General features: G+C 41.8%; 1 protein-coding gene across 1 annotated transcript in view; it reads right to left on the reverse strand.

Annotated features, from left to right (window-relative positions):
• The window catches only part of igf2bp1 (insulin-like growth factor 2 mRNA binding protein 1), a 268,477-nt gene that overhangs the window by 46,587 nt on the left and 208,341 nt on the right, over window positions 1–13,549 (reverse strand). Inside the window, exons 10-11 of the mRNA XM_034190879.1 lie at window positions 10,965–11,087; window positions 7,662–7,778 (exon numbers count right to left, since the gene is read on the reverse strand). Coding sequence (XP_034046770.1) covers window positions 7,662–7,778; window positions 10,965–11,087 — 240 coding nt within the window. The remainder of the gene's footprint in view (window positions 1–7,661; window positions 7,779–10,964; window positions 11,088–13,549) is intronic.

Genomic DNA, 13,549 nt, shown 5'->3' on the forward strand with positions numbered 1-13,549 from the left:
GTGAACACAGCGCATCTAATTTGCATCCGCCGCAAATCAGATGCAAAGCAGACGTAATAAAACGCTTTATTCGTGGCCAATCTGTATGCAGTCACTACAACCATGGCTGGACTGGTTATCTGGCGTACTGGGCAAATCCCGCCAGGCCCTTGCACATTTTGGGCCCCCTCAGGTCGGTCATTAAAAAATATATGTATATAATTATAATTTTTATTGATTGCGATGGTAAAAAATGACACATAGAGGCCCATTGGATGCTTCTCCTGAGGCACATTGGGCTGGTCCAATGAAATTCCTTGGTTCTCGAAGGCCCGCCCCTCCCTACAGGCCCCCACCTGACCCAAGTCATCACTCAAAGTTTTGTCTATTCGGTCTGAGCTCGAGTGTTGAACAGAGAGTTGTGCGCAAAATGGAGAAGCAAAAGAGTGGAGCTGAGAAGCGAAAGGAAAAAAGAAAACAGAAATTAAAAGACGATGCAGCAAAATGTGCCAAAATCACAGATATGTTTAAAACCACAAGCTCGACCTCGGGTTTGTGTAGTGGGGCCGCCGGTCCGTCATTTCAAACTAGCCCGGGACCGACGTCGAGAGCACAGGTGGTGGAGAGTGAAGAGGAGGAGGAGGAGATGGAGATGGAGAGAAACATGACCCAGGCAGGGAGAGATTGAGGTCAGAATTCATCTCAACACTTGCTAGTAGCCGATGCAGTGTAGCTATTCAGCGCTTCGGCGTTTCATTTCCCATTTATTGCCTGAAACTAAGACTAAGTGGTCATCCTGACTTTCTCAAATCAGTCACAAACAAACTTTGACTTCTCTTGTATTGTTGCTCCAGCATATAGAACTCTTCCATTTGTCTTGAACTGTCACAAGGACGACCTGTGCTGTGTGTCTAAAGTCAGTGCTGGTGCGTGTTAGTTATGACATCCCCCCCTTTCACTTTCTCAAATCCAACTAATATCTTATTTCTACTCTCCTGCTTGTGTGTTGTGCAACTCTGATTTTATACAAAATGTATTTTTGTAATCTTTTCCTTCTTTAATGCCATGTCATTATCAAGACATCTGGTATGAAGTATTAGCTGCCTCGTGGTAGATGGATAGGTAAGAAGCCGACTAGCTGTGCTACTGTTTAGCAATCGCTGGTAGCCGTTCCAAGGTGGAGTAGCTCCTGCCAGCCTGGTGAGAAGGGGCAGAAAGACATGTGATACGCTGTGGAATTGGCATCAAATATTTGTGGTTGTTATTAACATTCCATTCAGTAAGATCACTGACAGTATCTCTCGACTGGAGCAATTGTAAGCTGAAAGTATGAAAATGTTTAACCTAGGAAATTATTACTAAGGGATTAATTTGATTCAGTAAGACTTAGAACATACAAGAGCGGCCCAGATGGAGTTGTGCACAACACAGCCCTTTTCTTACTGTACATTAACAGAAATCATATTTACCTCATGGCCTATGCAGCACAATGTCCCTACTGTTTCCATGTTATTCATATGACCATCTATATTTAAGGACATAATACATTAGGGAATTAGGAGTTGGAGCACCTGTGTGTGTGTGTGTGTGTGGTGCCTTAGCTTTGGTGTCAAATAATGCTCTGACTAGATTTGGTGTCCAACTTACAGTGTTGTGTTGTGAAAGTGTAGGAACACGGACCCACAACAGGGGGCTCAAATGAACGGACAATGGAGGAATCAAATAACACTGTTTTTACTGTTGTGAAAAAGGCACAACAAATACAACCGATTACAATATGGAGATTGAGTCTTATTACAACGGTGTCGTGTGGGCAGGCTCGACGATAGGAGACGTCTGTCCAAGTCGAACCGGAACCAACCCGATTTCCTCTGCCACCGAACCCCGGGAATACTGGAGCCGCCAAGTCCCGAATTCCCAGGTGGCCACTGCCTCCGCTCGTCGGATCCGGTACTGCTGGCAGGAAACAGAAACAGTCAGGTGTGGATGCGGCTGCACCCAGCAACACGGAGAGTGGAGAGTCCACCTCCACCTCTCGTCAACAACTATCAAGAAATGTAGGAAGGTGAGTACTTATCCTACTTCGTCCAATACGGTCTTCAGCTGACCTAAGCAGAAGCAACACAGTATTAATTCTCAGAATAATACAACTGGCTGAGTTCGTTACCTCTTTGGTAAGGCGATATCTCGGCAAATGAGGTGGAGATGCCGTCCTGCTGATATACCTCCTTATTGATTGGGATCAGCTGTCTCCAGTGATGGGTGACAGCTGTCATCCTGGCTGCTCCCGTAAGGCGGCAGCGCCCTCCGGTGCCTGGAGCCCGCACTCCAGGCAGGGCGCCCTCTAGTGGTGGTGGGCCAGCAGTACCTCCTCTTCAGTGGCCCACACAACAGTGTTGTGTGTGTTAGTGAAATATTGCTTTGCTTAACCCTCGTAAGGTGTTTGGGTCTGTGGGACCCGTTTTCAGTTTTTGCTTAAGGAAAATGGTATGAATATATATATATATATATATATATATATATATATATATATATATATATATATATATATATATATATATATATTTTTTTTTATCACATTGAGATTCACTGGCCAGGGCTCATGATCAGGAAAAAAATGTTAGTGACCTTATCCTCCTCTCTCTATCTCTCACCCTCAAAAACATACATACACAGAACTTCACATACATTCTTCTTTAGCATATGCTTCCAGACATCATATATAGGCCTATATATATCGTATATATAACGACGCTGGGCCCTCAGGTGGTCAAAAAGTGCCCGGGCCCTTTTCAGATGCCAGTCCAGCCCTGGCTACAATTTATTTTAGTTTGTGATGTGGACATGATGGGCATGCAAAATATCCATTTTACACACTGTCCCAGTCCGCTGCCAAGCCACAAATCCCTGTCAGTTGCGGATATCAGCAGATGATGGCGAATATACAGCGCATAGATTGAGTATGTTTGTGTATGTATGGAGTATGTAAGGCGGATGTCATCCGCAGCCAAAATTTTGTGCAGCTCAAAAATCCTGGGAACAGAAAAACGTGCCTCTGCGGATAATTGCAGACATGTGCGGGTGTCGGCCAACTCAAACAATGTTAAGCGAATATGAGCCAATTTTGTGCGCAATCCATACGCAAATCCTCCTAAACGCCAGTGGGACAGGGCCCTAAGGTAAAAATTTCAGACCCCTTCACGATTTCTAAGTGGGAGAACTTGCAAAATCACAGGGTGTTCAAATACTTATTTTCCTCACTGTAATTTAATTTGGGAGTTTAACAATACTTTTGCTACATATTTTTGGTGCTCTCAGTGAGGTCAATAACACATTGTGAGGCTTAACTATTCATTTACTACATTAAATTGGGGCCTCTGTGTGAGGTGCCAGTCATTCCAAACAATTAAATGTAATTTGCTACACTGTGCATCGTAGAGTTTGTAGTGCAAAATACTCCCTTGTCCATAGGCGTAGGAGGTGGGGGGGCAAACCCCCCCGGGCTCGGCAAAATGCTCAAATTCGGGCATATGGGCTGGGAAATTCGGGCATGGGCCATGTAGACTCTGAGTACAGAATAGAATGACCTAAAATGTCAGACTTATTTTCACAATTAATGTAAACAATCAAACCGCTATTTGGTCACCAATATAAATATAAATATAGGTATATAAATATATGGTAATTTAAAGAGTCATGGGGGTTTCTGAAATTCGGGCAAATTTGGTGAAGCCCCCCCCCAAATAGACCCCACCTCCTACACCTATGCCCTTGTCCATGTGGTCATATCAGCTATTGATGAATGACTTCCTGCTGCAGTGCTGTCTGAGGGATCAGAGATCACAAGTTTTTCTGATATGAGCCCCTCTGTGTCTGGTCTGCTTGAGGTTTTTTCCTTTAATCAAAAAATACCTGAGGGAGTCCTTTCTGTTCACTGTTGCCAGTGTGCTTGCTTAAGGTCTGAGTAAGATTCAAACCTTGCCAGTTTGGCCCTATATACTCACTCATCACTCATATTCAACCGCTTATCCGGGAGCAGTTTGCGAGAGCAACAGCTCCAGCAGGGGACCCCAGACTTCCCTTTCCTCTGCCACATTGACCACCTCTGACTGGGGGATCCCGAGGCATTCCCAGGCCATTGTGGAGATATAATCTCTCCACCTAGTCCTGGGTCTTCCCTGGGGTCTCCTCCCAGATGGGCATGCCTGGAACACCTCCCTAGGGAGGCGCCCAGGGGACATCCTTACCAGATGCCTGAACCACCTCAGCTGGCTCCTTTCAACACAAAGGTGCAGCGACTCTACTCTGAGCTCCCCACGGATGACTGAACGTCTGTGCTGCCACTATATAAATAAACTGAATTTAAACTGTTATCACGTATCAAGTAGACTTTATTAGCCCCTCAGGGGGAATTTGTTGTGCAGCCAGCAGTAGAACACATTCGAACATACATAAACATAACATGATCTTAAATATGGAATAAAAACTCACCATGAAAACTCACCACACAGTAAACATAATAACTCAATAATAAGAAAACCTAGTTAAAAAACACTCACATAATAGTGTTTAAAAATCTAATAACAGTGGGAATAAAAGAGTTCTTGTACCTACTGGTCTTACGTCTCTTGGACATAAATCTACAACCAGATGGAAGCATTGTGAACGGAGGGTACACGGGGTGAGTGGAATCGTCCAAGATCGACCTCGCCTTCTTAATGAATCTGTTTTTATACGTATATAGATGGCAGGTCGTTTAAGGAAACACCTGCAATCTTGTTGCACTCATTTACAATACGATCCAGACGGTTTTTGTTTTTCAAATTTAAAAACCCATACCAGCAGATAAAAGAAAAGGTAAGAACAGATTCAATTAAACAGTAATAAAACATCTTCATAAAAGTACTGTCCACATTAAAATGCCTGAGTTTACAGTAAAAATGCATGCGTTGGTGAGCTTTCTTACATACCCGGTCAGTCTGGTGCTCAAAGGTTAATCCACTGTCAATACAGGTTCCAAGGTATTTATAGTTCTCTACAACTTCCACAGCCAGTCCATTAACTACAGGAGAAATGTCATCCTGCTTTTTCCTAAAATCAATTAACATCTAAAAAGGACGATTTACACCAGCTGATAAAATCTGACACCACAGGGCCATGGTCTTGATCATCTGAATTTAAAAGAGACACAATGACAGAATCATCAGCAAATTTAACAATAAGTTGTCCTTGATGTTTACTTTGACATGTTTGTATATAGAACAAATAAAAGAGGTGAAAGGACACAACCCTGTGGTGAACCAGTGGAAGAAATTAGAGCATCAGATAAAACGTCATTGACTCTAACCCGTTGAGATCTGTTAGTAAAAAAATCCATAAGCCAGCATAAAATTCCTGGGTCAATGTTGTGCTCATTTTTTAACCTCTCTGCTAGAATATGTGGCTGAATGCAGTTTAAAGCAGAAGAAAATCAATGAATAAAAGACGTACAAAGGTTTTAGCCCCCTCTAAATGTGCAGTTACTGTATTCAGTAAAGTGCATAGTGCATCATCAGTTCCTCTACCTGACCTGTATCCCGCTTAGGTGCACTGATTTTTGGCAAAGGAACAATTAAGGAGTCTTTCCATAAACTGGGGACCTTGTGAAGATAAAGAGAACATTCAAAAATAAAAGAGAAGATCTCTGCCAGCTGATCAGCACAGTTCCTAAGAATGCAGCCACCAATGCCATCGGGGCCCGGACTTTTCCTCTCCTTTATGGTCCTGAAAAGCCTCTGAACCACGTCCTTACTGACATGGATGGAGTTCTGTCCAGGAGCTGCAACCTTGAAGAGGGACGTTCTTTACTAAAATCATGAATGTTAAAACGATTATAAAAATCATTCAGTTCATTGGACAGATTATAGTCAGACTTATTCCCAAGGGAGATTGGGGCTTTCCTGGACTGCATTCCCATCACTGCCTTTACCCCATCCCATGCTGGGTGGGAATTATTGTTGCGGAGAAATGACTCCACTTTCTCTTTATAGTTACGTTTAGCAAGTTTAAGTTCCCTCTTAACTTGTTTGTGTAACTCTCTGTACCTGCTGGTGTCGCCTTGGTTATAACAGATATTGCGCTGATTAATTATATTTTTAATAGATTTGGACACCCAGGGATATGTTTACGGTGGATAACCAAGTCCTCACAAAAAGTTATGTATGCAGTGACAGTCTCTGTGAGATCATCTAGATTGCTGCATATGCCTTTAAATAAATCCCAATTTGTGCAACTAAAACAGTCCTGCAGACTGAAAATCGCCTCCTCCGACCAAACTGGAACCAAACGTCGCACCAGTTTGTGTTTCTTCCGGACCAGTTTATAGGACGGAAGTATATACACCACATTGTGATCCGACAAGCCAAGTGGGGCTCGAGAGACGGATCTGTAGCCTCCCCTCACTGAACCAAAACAAAGGTCCAGTCGTTTACCATTACAAGTCCGACAAGGTAAATAAAAAGGTCGAAGAGACACCATGAGGAGTTCAATGTCGGGTGTACACAGCGTCTCCCTAACAATCACCGTGTTACACCAGTTTTTATTGACATAAAGACAAACTCCTCCCCCTAGCGATTTGCTTGTCACAGAGGGATCTCTATCCAGGCAAAAAGGCTCCCCAAAGCCGTCTAATTCCAAATCGGACTGAAGGTCTTGTTCTTTGAGCCATGTCTCCGTTAAGGCAAGAATACAAGCACTTTTGTACTCTTCCACGAACTTGACGTTTGCCTGGAGTTCATCAATTTTATTTTGGAGTGACTGGACGTTGGCTAAAATAATTGTAGGCAGAGGTATCCAAAGGAGGCCTTGTCTCTTTAGCCTTTGGCGCACGCAACCACGTCTCCCCCTCTTCCTTAGGCCAAACGGCCTGTGGCGTCCAGCATAATTTTCCACTGGAAGCTCAGGACGGATATCTCCGCGGGAAATGTCACAATGGGATCCACGGTACCAACAGCATTATTCTGTAAAAACAGGAGGAATTCACGGCTGTACTGTGGTTCTCCAAGTCCACAACAAAAGTGCCAAAAAAGAATAAAAAGTAACAGGAGGATCATCATCATACCCCAGTGAGTCATAGTTTTTGCTTCCGTAACACCCCAAACCAGTAAATTCAATATAAGATGAAAGTGAACCACATAATACTACAACACACTCACAAACTGCTGCTACCTGTCGCCATTAGGTTAGTTAACCTAATCAGATTTTTAAACCGTATACTTATGACTGTTCTGAATGCTTCTTCATCAGTGTACAGGTCAAACGCAGCTCATTGATCCTATGCGAGACAATGTGAAAATGAATAACAGCAGAGGGAGGGTGTGAACAATGACACAGCTTTTTCAAACAAAAGTGAGCAACTCTAATTTTTGAGCCCTGTGGAAATAAAATTCCTCTTTGCAGCACAAAGGATTTAACGCTGATCAGGTGCAGTTTGATGTCCACCGGCTGGGTGAATGTGGGGACTTTAAGAACAAACAGGCTCAGAAAAGGAAGTGACATCATCTGTCAGTTCTGCAGCCTGCGTCTGAGAAAGCATCACTGACTCTCAGCTGACACCATGTGACCTGTGGGAAGCTCATGTGACCTCCACTCAGACTAAAGCCAGGCGCTGTCCTATCCACCTGGTTGCAGGTGTGAGTACAGACCTTGATGGAGGCTCCGGCGAAGCGGCTCAGCTGTTTGATGTGCTGCCCCTTCTTTCCAATAATGGCGCCCACGGCCTGCGCAGGGATGTACACGTGCACCGTCTCCTGCTCGGGAGTCTGAGCAAACACAAAGCAAACATCCTGTTACCAAGTGCTCAGAGGAAAACAAGATTACGACATACACATCAGTCAGCATGCAACAATCCGAATGACTTAGGATTCTCAATAATTTAAGATTCTGATTTCAGAATCTGAACGATTTAACATTCTGAACGATTTAACATTCTGAGTGATTTAAAATTCTGAATGATTTAAGATTTGGAATGATTTAAGATTATGAGCGATTTAAGTTTCTGAATGACTTACAACCCCAATTCCAATGAAGTTGGGATGTTGTGTAAAATGTAAATAAAACAGAATACAATGATTTTCAAATCCTCTTCAACCTATATTCAATTGAATACACCACAAAGACAAGATATTTAATGATTAAACTGATAAACTTTTTTGTTTTTGTGCAAATATTTGCTCATTTTGAAATGGATGCCTGCAACACATTTCAAAAAAAGTTGGGACGGGGGCAACAAAAGACTGGGAAAGTTGATGAATGCTCAAAGAACACCTAACTGGAAACAGGTGAGTGTCATGATTGGGTATAAAAGGAGCATCCCCAAAAGGCTCAGCCATTCACAAGCAAAGATGGGGTGAAGATCAACACTTTGTGAACAACTGCGTGAAAAAATAGTCCAACAGTTTAAGAACAATGTTTCTCAACATTCAATTGCAAGGAATTTAGGGATTCCATAATCTACAGTCCATAATATAATCAGAAAATTCAGAGAATCTGGAGAACTTTCTACATGTAAGCAGCAAGGCCGAAAACCAACATTGAATGCCTGTGACCTTCGATCCCTCAGAAGGCAAGGCATTAAAAACCGACATCATCGTGTAAAGGATCTTACCACATGAGCTCAGGAGCACTTCAGAAAACCACTGTGAGTTAACACAGTTCGTCGCTACATCTACAAGTGCAAGTTAAAACTCTACCATGCAAAGTGAAAGCCAAACATCAACAACATCCAGAAATGTCGCCGCCTTCTCTGGACCCGAGCTCATTTGAAATGGACAGACACAAAGTGGAAAAGTGTGCTGTGGTCTGATGAGTCCACATTTCAAATTGTTTTTGGAAAGCATGGACGTCGTGTCCCCTGGACAAAAGAGGAAAAAGACCATCCAGATTGTTACCAGTGCAAAGTTCAAAAGCCAGCATCTGTGATGGTATGGGGGTGTGTTAGTGCCCATGACATGGACAACTTACACATCTGTGATGGCACCATCAATGCTGAAAGGTACATCCAGGTTTTGGAGCAACACATGCTGCCATCCAAGCAATGTCTTTTTCAGGGACGTCCCTGCTTATTTCAGCAAGACAATGCCAAGACACATTCTGCACGTGTTACAACAGCGTGGCTTCATAGTAAAAGAGTGCGGGTGCTAGACTGGCCTGCAGTCCAGACCTGTCGCCCATTGAAAATGTGTGGCGCATTATGAAGTGCAAAATATGACAACGGAGACCCCGGACTGTTGAACAACTGAAGTTGTACATCAAGCAAGAATAGGAAAGAATTCCACCTACAAAGCTTCAACAATTAGTGTCCTCAGTTCCCAAATGCTTATTGAGTGTTGTTAGAAGGAAAGGTGATGTAACACAGTGGTAAACATACCACTGTCCCAGGTTTTTTGAAACATGTCCCAACTTCATTGGAATTGGGGTTGTAAGATTCTGAATGCTTTAACGTGCTGAATGATTTACAATTCTAAGTGATGTAAGATTCAAATTTAAGATTCTGAATGAATTAAAATTCCAAGTGACTTATGATTCTGAATGATTTAAAATTCTGAATAAGTTAAGATTCCGAGTGACTTAAGTTTCTGAATGATTTAAGATTTGGAATGATTTGAGATTATGAATGATTTAAGTTTCTGAATGACTTAAAATTCTGAATGACCTATGATTCTTAATGGCTTAAGGTGCTGAATGATTTAATATTCTTAATGATTTAAAATTGAGTGATTTACTTTAAGTTTCTGAAATATTTAAGATTCTGAATGATCTAAATTCTGAGTGATTTACATTTCTGATTTAAGATTCTGAAAGCAGGCCCTGTCTTGGCTCAGCAGGCCGTCTAAATAACGCGCATTGGTTTATTATAAATAAATCTCTTTTCGTTCACAACCAGTTCTGTTCTTTGCGCCCAGCCTTTCAGTCCATCACCTGTAATGGTGCGGTCCCATCTGGACCCCTAACCTTAACAATGAGATTTCAATTATCTGAATGATTTTCAGTTTCTGAATAAGATTCTGAAATATTTAGATTTTTCCAAGTTATTCTGAATTTCTGAAAATTTAATTTTCTGAAAGCTTTTAAGATTCAGAATGATTTTAAGTTTCTGAATAAGATTCTGAATGATTTAAGATTCTGAGTGATTTGAGTTTCTGAATATTAAGATTCAGAATGATTTTAAGTTTCTGAATAAGATTTTGAATGGTTTTAATTTTCTGAAAGATTCTGAATTTCTGAGATTTTCATTTTCTGAATGATTTTAAGTTTCTTAAGATTCTGAGTGATTTAAGTTTTGGAATATTTAGGTTTCTGAATGATTTTAAGTTTCTGAATGATTTTGAGTGATTTAAAATTCTAGATTGAGGTGAGTTGGTACTTTTACAATTTTACAATGACAAAAAAGAGCTATATAAATGCAGTCATTTACTTTTACAATTTCATCCAGCAATCATTATCCTCCAACATGGTTTTTTTCACCACATCATCATTCCAGTTGGTCTCTGTGCTTCAGTTTCATGACAGCTCTAATCTCCTTCAAGAACCTTCCCAGCAGACCTGTTTCTGTTCTGTCCCACAAACGCACTTTTGATCACACTTTTGATTTGTGAAAATTGGAAAGCAGAAATGGGCAGCACAGTGGATTAGTGGTTAGCACTGTTGCCTCACAGCGGGAAGGTCATGGGTTCGATTCCCACCTGTGGCCTTTCTGTGTGGAGTTTTCATGTTCTCCCCGTGTTTGCATGGGTTTCCTCCGGGTGCTCCGGCTTCCTCCCACATCCAAAGACATGCGGGTTTGGTGGACTGGTAACATTAAATTGTCAGTAGGTGTGAATGTGTTTGATTGTCTGTATGTGTCCCTGTGGCAGACTGGTATCCTGCGTTGAGCTCTATGACTGCTGGGATAGGCCCCACCCTGAATTGAAGTAAGTGGTTGAAGATGAGTGAGTGGAAATCCTTACACCAAAGCATCCATAGGGGGCGCTGCTGACTGAGTTTCCAGGAGGAGGTGGGGGCATATTGGAGGAGGATGGGAACAGACCCAGGGCTCCCAGATTCAGGCCCGGGATCAGGTGAGTCTGTTGCTATAGAAAAGAAATTGCAAATTATTTTCCAGAATAGGTATAAAAAGACTCTGTGATTATTTTTATTATTATAAATACAAACAGCATAAATCAAAATCAAATCAATTTTATTTATATAGCGCCAAATCACAACAAACAGTTGCCCCAAGCCGCTTTATATTGTAAGGCAAGGCCATACAATAATTACGGAAAAACTCCAACGGTCAAAACGACCCCCTGTGAGCAAGCACTTGGTGACAGTGGGAAGGAAAAACTCCCTTTTAACAGGAAGAAACCTCCAGCAGAACCAGGCTCAGGGAGGGGCAGTCTTCTGCTGGGACTGGTTGGGGCTGAGGGAGAGAACCAGGAAAAAGACGTGCTGTGGAGGGGAGCAGAGATCAATCACTAATGATTAAATGCAGAGTGGTGCATACAGAGCAAAAAGAGAAAGAAACACTCAGTGCATCATGGGAACCCCCCAGCAGTCTAAGTCTATAGCAGCATAACTAAGGGATGGCTCAGGGTCACGATCTCTTAAATCTGACATTTCTATTGCAGCTCAGACCTTGAGTTTTGTGATCAGTAACTGCGCTGGCATTCCACACGCAACTTTTCTGCTTGCTGCGTCGGCCTGAGGTGGCACCTAAACACATGCCAGGACATGTGCTGCTTAGATGAACCATGGCAGCGCTCTGGTTCCACAATGAACAGTTTCTGGTCTGTTGTTGGAGCAGTCCATTCCATTTCCAGACAAATTACACATAGACAGTTTACAGAACTTGATAGTATCGCAATGGGCGTGCTAATGAAACTTGTAATATCAACAAAAAGCACAACCTGTTTATTTGATCCTATACCAACAAAACTGTTTAAGGACCTGTGGCCCACTCTTGGGCCGACTGTGCTGGAAACTATTCATCTTTCTTTAACTTCTAGATCTGTTTCTCAATGTTTCAATCTGCAGTGATTAAACCATTACTTAAGAAACCTAATCTTGACCCGAGTGTATTGAAAAACTATTGGCTGATATCAAATCTATTGTTTTCCTCTAAAATTCTGGAAAAAGTGGTGTCACGGCAGCACATAGACTATCTTACTGAGATAGTCTATGAGTCTAGATAGCAGTGGGGAATAAGTTTCATTATAGTAGAAGTCTTTCAGAAAGCGCTGTAACTAGGTTTAAGGATATGATTACTTCTTTATGTTCTCTAATGCCATATACCAACACAGGGCAGAGCAGCTACCTAAACTCTGTGAGTGAGATAGATTATCTCGTCAATAGTTTTATATCCTCATTGAGGACAACTTTGGATGCTGTAGCTCCCCTGAAAAAGAGAGCCTTAAATCAGAAGTGCCTGACTCCATGGTATAACTCACAAACTCGCAGCTTAAAGCAGATAACCCGTACGTTGGAGAGGAAATGGCGTCTCACTAATTTAGAAGATCTTCACTTAGCCTGGAAAAAGAGTCTGTTGCTCTATAAAAAAGCCCTCCGTAAAGCTAGGACATCTTACTACTCATCACTAATTGAAGAAAATAAGAACAACCCCAGGTTTCTTTTCAGCACTGTAGCCAGGCTGACAAAGAGTCAGGGCTCTATTGAGCCGAGTATTCCTTTAACTTTAACTAGTAATGACTTCATGACTTTCTTTGCTAATAAAATTTTAATTATTAGAGAAAAAATTACTCATAACCATCCCAAAGAAATATCGTTCTCTTTGGCTGCTTTCAGTTATTTTCGTTAGTTACTTCCTCCAAACCATCAACATGTCTATTAGACCCCATTCATACCAGGCTGCTCAAGGAAGCCCTACCATTAATTAATGCTTCGATCTTAAATATGATCAATCTGTCTTTATTAGTTGGCTATGTACCACAGGCTTTTAAGGTGGCAGTAATTAAACCATTACTTAAAAAGCCATCACTTGACCTAGCTATCTTAGCTAATTATAGGCCAATCTCCAACCTTCCTTTTCTCTCAAAAATTCTTGAAAGGGTAGTTGTAAAACAGCTAACTGATCATCTGCAGAGGAATGGTCTATTTGAAGAGTTTCAGTCAGGGTTTAGAATTCATCATAGTACAGAAACAGCATTAGTGAAGGTTACAAATGATCTTATGGCCTCAGACAGTGGACTCATCTCTGTGCTTGTCCTGTTAGACCTCAGTGCTGCTTTTGATACTGTTGACCATAAAATTTTATTACAGAGATTAGAGCATGCCATAGGTATTAAAGGCACTGCGCTGCGGTGGTTTGAATCATATTTATCTAATAGATTACAATTTGTTCATGTAAATGGGGAATCCTCTTCACAGACTAAGGTTAATTATGGAGTTCCACAAGGTTCTGTGCTAGGACCAATTTTATTCACTTTATACATGCTTCCCTTAGGCAGTAATATTAGACAGCATTGCTTAAATTTTCATCGTTACGCAGATGATACCCAGCTTTATCTATCCATGAAGCCAGAGGACACACACCAAT

The sequence above is a fragment of the Thalassophryne amazonica genome, chromosome 16, assembly GCF_902500255.1.
Source record: "Thalassophryne amazonica chromosome 16, fThaAma1.1, whole genome shotgun sequence".
Taxonomy (NCBI): Eukaryota; Metazoa; Chordata; class Actinopteri; order Batrachoidiformes; family Batrachoididae; genus Thalassophryne; species Thalassophryne amazonica.